General features: G+C 48.6%; 1 protein-coding gene across 1 annotated transcript in view; it reads right to left on the bottom strand.

Moving 5' to 3' along the window:
- The window catches only part of EEPD1 (endonuclease/exonuclease/phosphatase family domain containing 1), a 63,723-nt gene extending 55,686 nt beyond the window's left edge, over positions 1 to 8,037 (bottom strand). The window contains exon 1 of the mRNA XM_075143077.1: positions 7,149 to 8,037. Coding sequence (XP_074999178.1) covers positions 7,149 to 8,002 — 854 coding nt within the window. The 5' untranslated portion in view covers positions 8,003 to 8,037. The remainder of the gene's footprint in view (positions 1 to 7,148) is intronic.
- Positions 8,038 to 15,886: the final 7,849 nt, after the last annotated feature.

Genomic DNA, 15,886 nt, shown 5'->3' with positions numbered 1-15,886 from the left:
GGAACACACTGAGGCAGTTGTTCAAAGTCAACCTGGTGCCCAGATCTCCTTTTAAAAGAGAAAATCCCTGGGAAGGTTACTCAGGGGTGATTTCAAGGGCCTGTCCTACATTCCTGTGTCATGTCCGAGGGAGGAAAGCTGTGGGGGCTGTGGCAAACCCCCCAGATCCACAGCTATCGACAGAGACCAAGCGGGATCAGACAGCTCAGTGCATCCACCTCCGAGATCTCCTGCGGAGCGCACGGCTCCAGATGCCTTCTCCAAGAGTCTGGATACAGGGATGGTGTACACCCTTCATGATCCTGCTGTAAGTCCACGCACTGCTTTTGATCTCTCCCGCAAAGACTCCGGAGTTGCAAAGTATCTTGAGCGAGCGACCCATCTCCTACAGCAGGAACAGGCGATGCCCATATAGAGGGTCTCAGTACTGCATCCATATGAAGCAGAGGTTTGGAAATGGAATTTAATTAATTTAATTTAATTAATTGACATGACCCGTTCCCCCAGCAGCCGTCCTGAAAGGGGCTGGGATCCCTACCCAAGATGGGAGCAGTACTGCAGAGGAGCCCTAACCCCCAGGGAGACGGTCGTGCTTTTTAGCACTGAGCTCCGCAGCCTTCATGTGATTTGACACAGACAAAAGGAACGGGCCAAATCCTGAACAGGAATAAATCAGTAGTTTCATTTCACTGGAAAATGGTGTAAATGAGAGTCTGACCTGGGAAGATCTTGCTGCTTTCCCCTGCCAGATGGTACGCAGAAGGCAGTTTTAGTCTCCAGCAAGTAAAATATTGTTGATCTCATATAGGTGGAGGCCAAAAAAACCCAAAAAAAAACAACAAAAAAGCCAACCCAAAAAAACCTGAACTCAACAGCTCTTCCATCACCCCATTTTTTTGTCCTCAGAGGTATTAGAAAGTGCAAAGTAATGGTAGCTTTACATGCACATGTATTTCTATTGCTCATAAAAATCCCTTTGTGAAGTGCACATAGAAGATATCACCTAACAATTCCTTTCTTCTCGAGTTTTTCCTGAAGTTGCAGGAGGCAGGATTTCCTCCCTATTACATAAGGAGAAGAGGGTGTATTTGTTCTTTTGCCGTTTAAGACCTATTAGCACGGTCAGGTTACTTCAGCCAGACCCTCTTTCCTGATCTTTTATTGCAGGGGAATTATTCTTGGCAAGGCTCCAGCCTACTATTAACCCAATGGAGAAAAAACTGAACGGCTGTATAAAGACAGAGACATAAAACAGATGCACCTCCAGGCTTTGCCGGGCCACTAGGAGTTGCAGCGACAGAGTAGAAATAACAAATACAAGCTGGTGCTGAGCCTCCGAAGCATGCAAGTACAACCATCACTACTTCTATGATACACTACTACGATGTCCGTTTCGGGGGAGGATGTGATCCTTTTCCATTGTCCTGGGAAACACCAGCAGGCAAGGTACCACACCGCACCCCTTCCCAAACAAAGCATCAAGCCCCAGTAGTAAATAATTTCCCCTTGTAATGACCCCACCTCTCAGTCCAGACAGGGACTGGAGAGGAAAACAAAACCCCCACCCTACCATTTAATGTAGGGGAGTGATGGGAAAGTGGTTCCCCTGCCTCCAGCACCTAGTGTGGGGACCTGAACGAGATGGCTTTTCCCTCATCTCTTAATAGGAGGAGGCTCCTCTGGAGGCTGGTTCAGGAGCTTGCTTTTTTTTTTTAGGTGACGAGAGGTGCCCGCTCCCCTGGAACACCTACCTGGGGTAGGTAGGACTAGGAAGAAGAGCTTCCGAGTATGGTGGTACAGTGAGGGTTACCCGGGGACTACCTGTCCACCCACTGCCTCCCAGGAGGCAATTTTGGCCTGAGGTTTACCTACCCCTCCCCCAGCGGGAACACCGATTTGGGTCTCTGAGCCACGGAAATTGAGGTTAACTCCTTACCTTTGAGAGACCTCTACGCTTCTGTTTTCACTTTGGTGAGATAGCTAACCAGTTACAAAGCTGGGGGAGGGAGAGGGGCTGACATGTTCCTAAAGGGTAAGCACGGAGGCTTGCTGTCCAAGAAACGAAGCCAAGAAGAGAAAAAAAAAATTCATCAGTGCTAAGTACAAACCTTATATTAGTACTTGTATTTGTTACTCTACAGACATGTAAGAAAGAAATTTTTTACAGTGAGAAGTGTCAATCACCGGAACAACTTCCCCAGGGATGCGGAAGAGCCCCCACCGCTGCAGGTTTTCAAGGTGCAACTGGACAGGGTGCTAGATAATTTCACATAGGCTCCCCTTCCCACCAAAGGTTGGACCAGATGATCTTTTGAGGTCCCTTCCAACCTGGGCTCTTCTATGGTTCTGTGATTTTTGCAACAGGTGTTAAGGCTTTATTACTTTACATTTTGCATCTAGAAGATGTTACCGCACCAAGAAGCTGACCAAAGCAAGCAGCAGAGGGAAAGAGCAGCCTGAACTGCTTGACATCTGGAAAGAAACAGAGCTGGGCTTCTCGATCTTGGTACCCCACCATCGTCCCGCCACACACCTCCTCTTCCCCCCCTCCCTTTTTTTTTTAATTTTTTTTTGAGAGACAGTGCAAGTTCTGGCTTTCGGACCCTCTATCAATTTTCATTTACTCAGCTGCAAAGTGTGCTTACAAGAAAAAATAAATAATAATTAAGAGGTCTTCACAAAGTTACCACTCACTATCGTAAAGCGTAACGAAAACCAGTTGGAAAACCTCCACTGCAAACCGTGCTGGGAAAGGTGCACAACTGATCACTGCCCTCGGCTACTCGCAAACTTTAAAGCAAGCAATTAAACTAGAGGATGCACCTTTAGCATGCTCTGTGTATCGGTCAGTGTTGCACACGCCCGTGTCACGCTTCTTGATGAGGTCACCCAGCAGGCACCCCAACACGTAACAGCCAGAGAGAGCGGTCACAGGGTGTCGTGGGAGTCACGAGCTCGGTTTACAGCCAGGAGGGACAGGCCTGAGGCAGGTATGGATGAGGAGTGGAAAGAGTGCCCTTTCCTATGGACCTGGGGGACAGGACAGCTCTGGGGTACCTCCACCAACCTTGGCCAGAGGAAACATCTCCACTGGGGCTACTTATCCTCCCCATGAAAACACTCGCTGCCTTTGACCTGAACTTGCTCGCCCTTTTCATCTTGCTACCCTAACCCTACATTTTCCTTTTTTTTGGTGAGAAGAAGCTGTCAGTTTCTTCATCCCCCCCGAGAATGGGGAGGACATGGAGGTCAGCTGGAAAGGATGACCTGCATCCCCAGAGACAGGCCAGCTCTGACCCCCTGTCAACAAATCCCAGATTTGCCGAACCACGCCTGCAAGAAACGTCGCAGGTTTGGGCAAATTCACCCCACATTTGATACTTTAATCCAATTACGTGTCACGCTCGCCTCCACGTTCATCATGTTAATCTCTTCTAAAATTACCCGCTAGTCCTCTGAATGAAAACACCTCGTTCCTCCACTTCAAACACTGTGATAAACATAGATCCTTGTAATACGAGAAAGAGGGCGAGGACCTTGCTGTATTTCATTATTTTTGTACTGCAGCAATGAATTTCAAAATAGCTTAGCACTAGTAGTCATGCTTACTGATTTGGTATACATTCTCTTTACTGCTCTTCAGAAGTTTAGGACTTCTGGGCACGAGTGTGAAGGGTTTGGGCTGGTTTTTTCCCTCCCCCCTGCGGCAAATTACTCTGCATGATTTTATTGCTTTTTGTTTGTTTTGAATGAAGGCACAGCCCTCTTTCCTTCCTGCACAACTGTTCCCTCAGTGCAAAGGCTATGCAGGGCTGGAAGACAGGAGGACCTCCATCTTCGAGCCTCACCTGGAAATGAGCAGTAATTTTCCCCGTTGTTAATGCATGAAAGAACAAGCCCAAGGGGTCTCAAAGCTACTTGCTGTGAACTGGTCATGGGAGAAAAAAAACAAACAAACAAACACACACACACAAAAACAACCACCAAAGCAAACCCCAAACCAGTCTTGCCACTGGCATGAAAGTCCCCAAGATTCTTTACTGCTCTTTACACAGTTTTAATACAGTCGTCTTGACTTGCTGTGCTTTATTCCTGGACTTAAAAAGCTAGGTGAGGCAGGCCCTCCAACAGGAGTTCTGCAACAAGGCAGTACTCCAGCTCCTGAGACCACTCCAGACTACCTGAGACCACCCCGGACTACGAGGGACCGGCGTGCCGGAGCACGCTTACGTACGTGAGGGCGGCTGTGGCCGAAGTACATCAGCAAGCAGGTGCCTATCAGCGTGGCTCATGAGAGCATCTGCCTACCGTCGGACTAAATAGCCTTCAGATCCACCAGGCAACAGCTTGGGTCACAGCTGGAGACTCCAGCAACACGTGTGGGACATCCGCTGAGCACGCAGAGTGCCTTGAAAACACACCCCATGGGTTTCATGAGGCCGAAGTGCTGGTGAGCCCGTGAAGCGGTGTATTCTTGCTTGCAGAAGCAAGAGATTAATTTCTCTGGCTGATTATCAACTGAAGTTGATTTACCTGGGCAAAGATTAGTTTGCAAGGCAGTTTATCAGTTCCCAGGGTACACGACTGGCGCCGGGAGGGAGACCATGGAGTTCACACACAGAAAGAAGGCAGTTTCTGACCTCAGCTGAGGCTGTTTTACAGCTGCAAAGCTCCACTGACCTCAGCAACGCTAGCACAGGCAAGAGGAAATTCCTCCCTGACGTGCCGAGTATGACTTTTCCCAACGTATACTTTTTTCCTGCGTCGTGATGATTTCTTCTGTTCCCACATTTATTTTCCTAGGAAAGTTTTGTAGGCTTATCTGTGGATGCACGCTACTCTCATTTCTTTCCAGCTTCTCACGTTATCACAAATAGGATCAAGTACAGAAAACAATTGCATCGTACTCTCCCTGTGCGATTGACGGCACATATACGTGCAATAAAACAGAACAAAACCAAGCGCTTACATCAGGCTCCTTTTAAACTTCAAAGTATCAGAGAGACCTTTCACACCGCCCAGTACAACTGAGTACCTGTTTGCTAAGCTGGATGGAAACAAAGTACCGTGCAGTTTAAGAGCAAAAATAAAACAAACTGATAGGGCCATGCTCTGCATACACAGTGGCCAGCTTGGGCTAAAGCAGGCTTATTTTATAAGTCACTTTCTCTGCATAGCTTTTTTAATAGGTGGACTGTTTTGGGCTCTTTTTCCCCCAGAAATGCTGTAGATGCAGAAGTGACAGACAGTTAACACTTTACTGGATGAGATCCTTAAAAAAACCAGTTTTTTTAATACATATATATGTAAATAAATAAAAATGAATAAATGTAAATGAATAAAAATGAATGTAAATAAATAAAAATGAATAAATAAAAATGAAAAATAAAAAAGTTCTTCCAAAACTGGATTATTAGAATAATCCTGAGACTAGTGATAATCAGAGATGTTTCTTTCCTCAGCAGGTCTGTCCACTTCTCCCCCCTTCCCTGATGCCCAGCCCCACCAGACTTCACCCTAAGGTCTGCTCCAGCCAACTGACTGCTCACGAAAGAACAAGAGCAGTGGCGAAGAGGGAAGCACGGGATACCTGAACTAGCAGAGCAGTCGAGGAACACTGAAAGATATTAGGCAGAAGCCATCAACGTAACATTTGAATACCCCTGCTGGGCTATCATCTCCATTTTGGCTATCAAACAGCGATGGCTGTGAGATGACAGATGTTTCCTATGCAGGAGCATCAGGCTCCCAAGCAGCGCACAGCAGAGGTATCCCCGACCACAAATACTGTACCACAGCGCAGGTCACCACATCGCTGTCACCGTCCTTCTCGAGTGCCTGACCTCTGCAACCACACCAGCAAGAGCCATTATTCAGCACATTACTGGAAAAGGACAGAGCTCTCGGCACTGCCAGAGAGAACGGTTCATCAGCACTTCCCCTCCCCACAATACCCCTTTTGCAGGAGTCCAAGAGTCCCCTGCCTCTATTCATTTCCTGCTGGAAGTCTGAAGAGAAGCCAGAGAGAAAAGTTAGTTTCCCAATGCCGTAAACTAAATGCCAGACCAGCTGGGACAGATTTCACACGTGGAAAGGAAAGGGTGAGAGTTATTTCAAAATCCGTATTGCATTCTTACATTTCTGTATCAAGTAGAAAGTTTAGTAAGAGAGACATCCCCAGCCTGTTGCCTGACTACCTTATTAAAAAAAAAAAAAAACACAAAAAAAACCCTAAACATCCCTAAGCTTCTCAGCCATTAACACCAGAAGCACCATCCCACTTGACCACACCACAAACAGACCTCGCTCCATGCCCACTAGCTCAGTGATATCAGGGGCCCACCAGGCGCAGCCTCCCCAGGCAGCTGCCCCACGTCTCACACCCCCAAGGATGAGCGGTCCCTCCAGCTCAGCAGATGCCCCGTGACCGCTCGTTAACGAGTTGTGTCACCCTTGCGGGACAAGCCATGACATTCCACGCTTGTTACACAGCCCAAACCATCCTGACTGTGCTCTCAAGCCTTTTTGATTTGAGGAGCGGATCCGAGGGAGAGCGGACTACAGCCCTAATGCTGACATTAAGGAGGTCACCACCCAAACAAGGCTTTCTGGAGAGGAGGCACTGGCAGGTCTCAGCTTGGCAGCTCCGAGAGAGGTGGATGTAGCACTGCATCCTGCCTCCCAAAGTGGTAGTAAAATGCTCTGGGAAACGCTGTAAGAAACAGGGTATATACAGAGCAGCCCTTCCCCTGCTATTCCCCCCCAGCTTCTGGCAGGAAAGACAGTCCTCTGTGACTTGTTCAAAAGGCTCTTGAGAGAGAAACAATCCTTCATCAACCATTAACAGGCCCAACGTGACCAACCGTAACAGCTCAGTCTTCCCCACACAGATGTGTGTACACACATACCTCCTCAGGAGGTCCACCACCCTTCAAGGACTATAGCAGTGTTATCAAGGGACAGTCACTACAGTCCCAGCATTAAGACTCAACCAGGGTTCCATGCAAGAAGCGGGAAACATTTAATAATCCTGGGAAGGAGCGAGTCCCACTAGGATCACAACGGGACTCTAGAGTGCCCAAATCCCAAAGGCATTAACCTACAATCCTGCATGGAGCTGGGCCTACAGGACAGGTGCTGCCTCTTACCTGTTCTCCAGCAACGTCATGCACACGACCTCCCGCACGCCTGGGTTGTTGGCTTTCTCGATGGAGCAGCTTTGCAGGTTCCAGGTAGCCACCCTCAGGACAGGTCTGCCGTCTCTCACGCCCCCGAACATCTCCACAGAGGGGCGAGTGGATATGATCTGGGTTGGACCCCCAGGAGGAAAGTCCAAGTCCTCGCTCTGGAGGCTCAGAGAAGTGGGGCTGGGGTGAGGCTTGGCAGTGAAGTTGAGGCCACCATTGGTGTTCGTCGAAGGGGGCCGGGACCGCTCCGCAAAAATCTGATGCCTGATTTTGTCCAGAAAGGAGGAATTGATGCAGTCCATCCTCACCAGGTCCTCGATACTTTTGAAGGGCCCATGCTCTTTACGGTAGTCCACGATGCTGTTGGCGATCTTCTCGGTGATGCCGCGGATGCTCATGAGCTGGGCCGGGGTGGCAGTGTTAATGTTGATCTTGGTGGCGGAGAGGTGGTGCTCAGAGGCCAGGTCCTTGCGCAGGGAGCTGGGCGAGTGCTGCGCCGAACTGCCCTTGCTGCTCACGCAGATCTCAAACTTCACCTGCTCCAGCTTGGCCGCCCCCACCCCGCTCACCAGCGCCAGGTCCTCCACTTTCTTGAAGCCACCGATGTACTCCCGGTACTCCACGATGTTCTGCGCCACCACCCGGGTGACCCCGGGGAGGGTCATCAGCTCCTCCTCCGTGGCCGTGTTGATGTTGAGCCTCTCCTGGTTGACGAGGATGTTGCTGAAGTTGCACGCCGCGCTGAACTTGCGGCTGTGGCACAGGTCCGCCGGGTCGCGGGGGATGGAGCGGTGGCAGCCCAGGCTGCCCCCCATCTCACCGCCTCCGCCGCCGCCGCGCCGGGCCGCCGCCGGAGCCGGGGGAGCGGGCGAGGGGCGCTGCCCGCCCGCGACTCATGGACCCCCGCGGGAGGCCGGCGACGCCCCGCGGCTCCGCGCCAGGGGACGGACCGCGGCGGCTGCGGGGCACCCTGCGGACAGACCCGACACGACGCGCTCGATCAGGCGGACCCCCGCGCCCTTCCTCCTCCTCCTCCTCCTCCTCCTCCTCCTCCTCCTCTTCCTCCCCGCCCTCCTCCGGGGGCACCGCCGCTCCCTCGGCGCCGCCGCAGACGCTGGCCGCCCGGCCCCGGCCCGCCGCTCCGCTCCAGCCCCCGGCGCTCCCCGGGGCTCCTGCCGCTGCCCCGCGCCCCGCCGGCGGTAGTAGTAGCTCGGCGGGAGCTCCCGCCCCCTCGGCAGGGCGAGGCGGGGCCGCTCGCCGCCGCCACCGCCTCCCGGGGCGTCACCCGCGCCGTGCCCGCCCCCGCCCGGCGGCGGCGGGGACCGGCCGGGGCTGCGGGAGCGGTGGGCGGGAGCGGCCGTCGCGGCGGGACTGCCTCCGGGATCCCGGCCCCGGCTGCCTCCCCGAGCGCCTGCATGGGGCAGGGGGGGATGAGGAGGGGTGACCCGCTGCTTCCCCGCAGGGGCGCTCACCCCCGAAAGGTGGAGTCGGGCTCGCAGGGCCCAGGGGCACCCAAAATGGCCCTACTGCTGTCACCTTGCCGTTAAGGGCAGGCTTTTCTCTTCCTCCAGGTGAATGGGACGCCGGGGTCCAGGTGCTCAGGCGCTCTCTGCAGCGTGCCCATCATGCTCGCCTCTCGGCAGCTGGCAGGGCATGAGTGTGTTTTCAAACCTCATGAAAGCCTCATCAGTCATCTCCACTGGCTTTTTTTTGCTGTTGCAGGTACTATGCTTTCATACATCTGGGTAAAGTCTGCTTTTTTTTTTTTTTTTTTGCTTTTTTTTCTTTTTTTCACATCTCAAGCAATTGTGGGAGTGCTCGACAAACTGAAACTCCCTGCAGAATGATGCTTTTGGATGTATTAGATCTGCATACTAGGTCTGTTTCAGCCCATGGCCCCTGGTCTACCACGTGCCTAGCCTTTCCCTGAGACAGAGTTCCACCATTCTGCACCGAAATTGTCGTTCTGTGTCACTCGTGTGCCTGAGCTGGCTTTAATGTAGTTTGTTTGTGCCCCAAGAGCCGCAGCAGCCCACCACAGCCAGTGTTGGTAAAGCCACGGAAGTATTTGCCCAGCTTCTACTGCATTGAGTCCCATGCTGCGCTGTCTGCAATGCTATCTGTAGCCAAATTAGCTCATTTAAAACTAGCTTGACTGTGCCCACACAGGAGTGACTGCAATGTCAATGAATCCGAAATATAATCAGTGGGTGTAATTGAAAGGAAGGGGGAGGAAAACCGAAAGAAAGAGCAACATACGCTTGCAGACGCCAGCTACGCACCCTGATGCTGCCTGATGCTGACAGTATACATATATTTCTTTTAGCCGGACAGAATATGCTGCACGAATATTTTCAACATCAAGACTCTTGGTTGACCCTCTAATGAAAATTAAACAGCTTGTAATAGCGGCTTATACGTGTATTTTTCGTGGCAAGTTAATGGAAATTATTCAGGTTCACCTAAAATGAAAGGTTGAATTTGTTCAGCTTCTTGGGGAAGGGGAAGGAGAATGCGATGTGCATAAGGGAGTGCAGGCTGCACCAGGCTTTCAGATTGCACAGGGGTACTGCTGCTTTAACATTTGCACTAGATATTCTGCTGTGGATCACACATTTCTCTTCCGTTTGCCTGAGCAATAGTTAGCTAATTATCATTACGGGAATGGGTACTGGCTGCATTAGGGTATTGGCTCTCTGCTGACTGTTGGAGTGGAGAAAGTGCTCGCTTAGGTGATTAAATGCTTCCACGTCTACTGGAAAGTGCTCTGTGCGCTGCGATAACAGCGGCCAATGCAGCAGAAGTCATGCTGGGCCTAATCCTGCTGGGATGATACCAGCGCAGAGCTGGAAACAATTAACCATTGAAACGAATATTCTTTGCAAGGCAATATTATTATGGTAATGGCTCCACAAGCTGTTATCTCAATGGAGAACATACTCTTCTGCTTTCTACAGCAGGTTGTTTTGAATTGATCCAGGCTCATTAACTAAGTTTTGAAGCTGAAAAGCACCAAAATCCATCTGAGGTGTCATCTACGTTGCAGGCAGCACTAAGGTTTCTGTGTTTCAGAGAGAAGGCAGGAGCATCTCCAGAAAGAAAATAACAGCTGTCCCTCTCGTTCAGCACTTTCTATTGTCAGCAGCTACTCGACATTTTTTGAATCTGCAGCCCCAAGATAACTTGCAAAGCTGGATGCAGCTGAGGGAGCAGAATTCAGAGGGTTTCAATGGGTGTCCCATCACCTAATCCAGAATATGACCCGTGCTAATGGGGGGTACAGGGAAGAGAAGGGGCTTATCACTCCGTTAGCCGCTTACCCTTATATTTTTGTCAACACTATGAAAATGACAGTTACAGGGAGCTTACTGAGCTCTGAGTCAACTTTTGACACGTCTTGGTATTTTTGGGAAGTACCAAAAGATGTGAAAAGGTACAGGTTTGGTTTGTATTTTAAAAGGTTAAAAAAAAAAAAAAGATGAGTCAACTGGCTTGACATCAGTGTTAAGCAATCCATTAACACAAGAAAGCTAAAAATGGGGTGCAGTCGGTAAATGATTGAAAAAACAATGGCGAAATTATTGACAGCCAGTATAGGCAACAGAAGATAAATCTTGTGAAACCCAGGTAGATACTAGATTTTATCTTCGATCCAATCCCAAGCTTGGTGTATTTAAATTTATTCAAGAAGTGATTGATCGTGGTCTGCTGGTAGGCGCTGGCTGGCAGGTAGCCTGCCCAGGCTGCTCGGCACCTAACATGGCAAGTGGCCACAAATCTGGGATTCCTGGATCTCCGTCAGCCCCAACAGGTTAGAGGGCTCCGAGACGCCGTGGGTGGCTTATTCCTCAGGATCTGCAGCTCGCTGCCTATCGAGCAGCTGGCTGCCTGCCAAGGCTGGCTTAAAAACCTCTCAGCAGAAGCAAAATTGAGTTTTGCTGCTTTGAAGGTGCAAGCCTGGGGAGGACCTCACAGGGCCAGGCAGGCTTCGGCAGTGTGAGGAGAGGGGAGGACACCTGCAAAAGGACCAGCCATCACCCATCACGCAGCGTGTTTTCGTGTATCTCTGTATAAGTGTTGCAAAGCGGGCAGCGAGGGAGCAACGGTTTTATCGCTGCCCAGCAGCCATTTGTTGATCTTGGGCTTGCTTTGCCACTGTCTAGAGCCCTCCTAGGCTGACCAGCTCGCACCCTGTCCCCCCAAGCAGCTAGTGAAGCAGGTTCCTGGGCAGCCGAGCGGCACTGGGACAAGTAGCTGGCCATGCGGGAAACCCAGGGGTAGGGTAGCGTCATCTGCCTGCCAGTTCTGAAGGTCTCAAACTCCTCTTCCCTGCAGGAATTGTTCAAAGTGGAAGAAGAAAACTAAACTTTTTCCATAGGAAGGAGGTTTTCCAACACTTAAAGCTTTTAAATGCAATGTCTAAGGAAGATATGGAATTTCTTGAACCCGTAATGATGGGGTGGATGCAGATAATGCTGAGCAATGTCTTTTGACTTAAGTCAGGCAAAGAATCAGCCTATAGGGCACTACATTTTAAAGGCTTAACTTCTCAGCATTTTAAGATGGTCTTAAAAAAAATTTATTAATCTATTTTCACATTTCCCAAAATGCATCATCTACATTGCAGAGACTCTAAACAAATGAACTCTGTTTCATGATGAGGGCTAGAAGGAGCCAGGAGGTGTTGCTCAACAGAATGCCACAAGAGTTTGCCTTCAGTTTGCCTTAGCAATTGCAATTCCTACCAGCCCACCATGTGATAGCAGTGCCTTTTCCAGCTCCCGCTTACACGGCCTTTGGGAGCTGGGGGCTTGGCTCTGAGGAGCAGTCACCCTCCTAGGGACTATGTTTTCAAACCTGCCACACTGGGCTCTTAACGGGCAAGGACTTGAAAAGGCAGCTGATTAACTGCAGTGCCTGTATTTTTATTTAAAGGAGCTATTAAAATAATTGTTTTCCTTCTGAGAGGACATCTTCAGTAACACTTGTAACAGATGCCTGAGGCAGAAGACAGACAGTGTTTTTACGAAGACAAGTAATAACAAGTAGGAGTTAGCAATTTCATGAGCGGTGGGACTTATGAAGTCTGATTTCTGATGGCTCTTTCCTCTGTTGCTTTTCTGATGTATAATAATAATGCCGAGTATCTATTAGCCTCTCAGTGGGGTCACTAATTTGGATGTCTCTGTTCTACGTAGCCATCAATTTTGTGGCACTCGTAGAAACTCTGGTTTTTTTGAGACATCAAATTTGCTTGAAATTAGCCCACATGCTAATAAAATCCCTGGGGAGGGGATGACGAGCAGAATAGCAGAGAACACAATCACATGAGTTTTTTCTTAGGAATCCAATGTCTATGGTGTGAGCTCTTTTTCCTGTAAGGCATTTTATATGGCTGCCAAACTTGTTGCAAAAAGATTAAGTGATGTCACCAGTGCTGGGTTGCCAAGTTACGAGTGTCACATCCTACAGAGAAATACAGTCAGAAGGGTGAGCAGAAGTGACTCATTCTTATACCTTGATTAGGGCTTCTTGGCTGGTGTTGGGTCTGAAACCCAGACCTCTCCCTCCCACAGGAGATACCAACCGCTGGCCCATCGTTCTTTCTCGTCAATGCAAGGTGGGACAGCTCATCCTGGAGGGAAGTGAGAGGAGCCCACGCTAGAGAGGACGTTCTCCAGCAGAGCTTTAGATGTGGCTTCCAGTTTCCTTAGACAGCAGGGGAATTTGATTCCCATCCCCTACATCTGAGGTGACACTGTTAATTACTCAGATATCCCTTGGATCGCAGGGCCAGAAAGGAATTAAAAGATCTAGTCTTTCCTTCACCCCAGGCAGAGTCACCATGCTTACAGAAGCTCTGGGCCTCCAATGCTGGCACCTCCTGAACTTCCCAGGTGAGAGACGTGGGACACAGTGGACCTGTGTCACAACTAATGTTTTCTTTGAGGCCCAGTCTGGCAAGAATCTTGCAAAAATGCCCACAAATCACTACTTTGTGATTTGTCAGAAGGAGAAAGTCAGAATTTGTGACTTGTGAGCTTAGGTGCTCTCACCCTGGGCAAGCTTTCAGTGGTTCCACCCAGAAACAAGCATCAAGTGGATTTTTGTGAAAAAGGTACGGGCAATGAGATTTGAGGCAGCTTGAGAGCCAAGCAAGAGGAGAGGGAAGGTAAGCCAGCATGCTGGAAAGGGACGTTCAATATAGCGTTCAGCACTTCACACAGCGCTTTGGTTATCAACAGTTGGACAGCCAGCCTCTCAAACATTGCCTCTCATATAGACCTCTTACCCTTCAAATGTCTTCAGGTGATGCCTTTTGGTGGCAGATAGGGATTTAAAATGCAAGCAAGTCAGCTCGCTGATTTATACTGAACCATGGACTTCACAGGCAGTGTGTTTCATTAGTCATTGCTAAACATTTGCATTTCAAAGGCAGTATAACTTGTTGATGTTTAGTGCCAGAAATAATGATAAATATTGAGGTCTATCTCCTGATCATTCTGTTGTTTCACTGAATAAATTATTATTTTGCATTTTTTGTCATTTATACCTTACTTGTAGTTACTAGGTTACCTTCTATTACACGAAAAGTTAAAACATAATTAATTTTCTTGTTAACAAATTTTAAAGAAATGTTAAAAAAAATCCATTTCATGTTTACTTTTGACTTTTCAAAGAGTTTCATGAACATTAATTAGTTAACTCATACAGACAGCTTTTTAACTCAAAGTGATTCTGCAGTTACTGTAGCAGCCAATGCAATTCTGCCCAGACTTAAATATTACTTATAACTTCTGCTATTTGGAGGTTTTGCTTTTGTGGGTTTTTTTGTATAAAAACTTAAGAGCTCAGTCTCTACTTCTCGTTCACATGAACAGTTGTGCTTCAGACCCTGAAATTATTCAGAGAGACAAAAACTGGACTCTTAGTTCTCCTAATTTTCTCAGATGTAAGGAAAGGTCAGTGAGGTCTTTGTGTTGTTTATTTGTGCTAAGATTCATTTGTTTCCTGTCTCTGCCTCTTCATGTGTAAACTTCTGTTTGTTAAGAAGAAAATAAACGACAAAGTAGAGTCGAATTTTCCCTTAGCCCCAAATTCTCAGAGGAGATCTGCAGAGGACAGAGCTTCAGTATAAAGCCATAGCTCTGCTGAGGATCAGGCCATTGGTTTATGAAACAGTAAATGTTTTGTTTAAGACTTTTCACACAAAACATAGCATCTTGCGTAACTGAGCATCTCTGCACTACTCTCTTGAGAAAACCTGTCTCTCACATTTCAAGTACTGCACCAACAATTAAAATGGTTGCATGACCTCAACCACACCCAGCAGACTTTGAACTTCTCTGAGGAACCTCCCCGACAAGTGACACCTAGCTGCCTAATCATTACAACACCTTCTGTGAAGGTTTGATCCAGTTCCCGTAAAGATAAAGGAAGGATGCCCAGAATGATTCAAAAGGGTGCTCTGCTGATTTATGCGAGCAGGCAGACCTGTGCTGTTGATGGAGTTGACTCGTGTGGTTCTCCATCTGAGAGTCAGGTTTGTTCACATGAGAACATAAAGGAGGTAGGAAGGCAGGACAGTATAGAGGTCTTCCTCTAGAGCCAGGTCCTGTAGGATGGCTGCTTGGAGGAGACAGGCGAGCTCAGGTCAGTAGCATCTGGGGGAATTGGCAGCAGAGCATCTGAGCAATACTGGACCACTGGAGGACAAGCAAGTCCCTAAGCACCTGGAGATGAACACCACTGACCTATTTAAAACAGAAAATGAAGGACCTCTTAAACCTAGCTTTGATCCCTGGAAAGACCCTGGCACAAATAAGGATTTTAAGTACTTGGAAGATAATTAGGTGTTAAAAAACCCCACCAGCATGGCTTTACCAAACTCACTTTTTTCTTTGACAGGGCAATTGGCTTGAGGGATAGGACAGAAACAGCAGATTAATGACAGAGGGGGGTGGAAGAGAGTATACTTACAAAGATTGTGGGTGGCACCGAGCCGGGGAGCCTGCAAGGACTTTGGTAGGTGGGATCAAAATTCAAAATAGTCTTCACAGGTCAGAGGGACGTTCCAAAACTGACAAGATGAGTTTTGGTAGAGACCTAGGGAGGAGAAATCCACGGCATCCATCCAAACTGAGGAATAACAGAGCCACACATGGGGCAGGAAAAGCTCAACAACGTAAACAGGAATCAGCAGGGTAGCCCATTAGGTAGAGACCAAAGGCTGTTTCTAGCTGATCTCATGAATCCTGACAAGATGATTAGGAAGATAGCTATGCAATGACACAATTACTGTCAAGAACATGATGCTTAGAGCCACCATACCAAAATATTGATGAATTACTGCCAGATGTTGTACAAGTTGCAAAAACTAAAGTGTTCCCCGAAAACAAACCCCACAGCCCTGAAGTGTGTCCTGTTTTAAGCCTAGATCTCAGTCCTTGCTTGTGCCAAATAATACATACTCTGATAAATGGCCTAATTGGAATCACAGGGATTATGAAGTACTGCTGGACAGGAATAAAGCTTGCATAGCCTGGGGTGTGGAATTTGCTTCCTAAATAAGGGCTTAAATTACATAAGGTGTCGGAGTGTTCTTTTTACTGTATGTGACGTTGTGGCTGAGGTCACGTCCACAGCTCCAAGCCTTGTTCTAGCCAAGCATCATCTGCTTTGGAGAGGCTTTTCCAAAG

Source organism: Calonectris borealis, chromosome 2 (assembly GCF_964195595.1).
Source record: "Calonectris borealis chromosome 2, bCalBor7.hap1.2, whole genome shotgun sequence".
NCBI classification, from domain to species: domain Eukaryota; kingdom Metazoa; phylum Chordata; class Aves; order Procellariiformes; family Procellariidae; genus Calonectris; species Calonectris borealis.
Note: the sequence above shows the minus strand (reverse complement) of the source record. Positions and strands in the feature narration are given on the sequence as shown.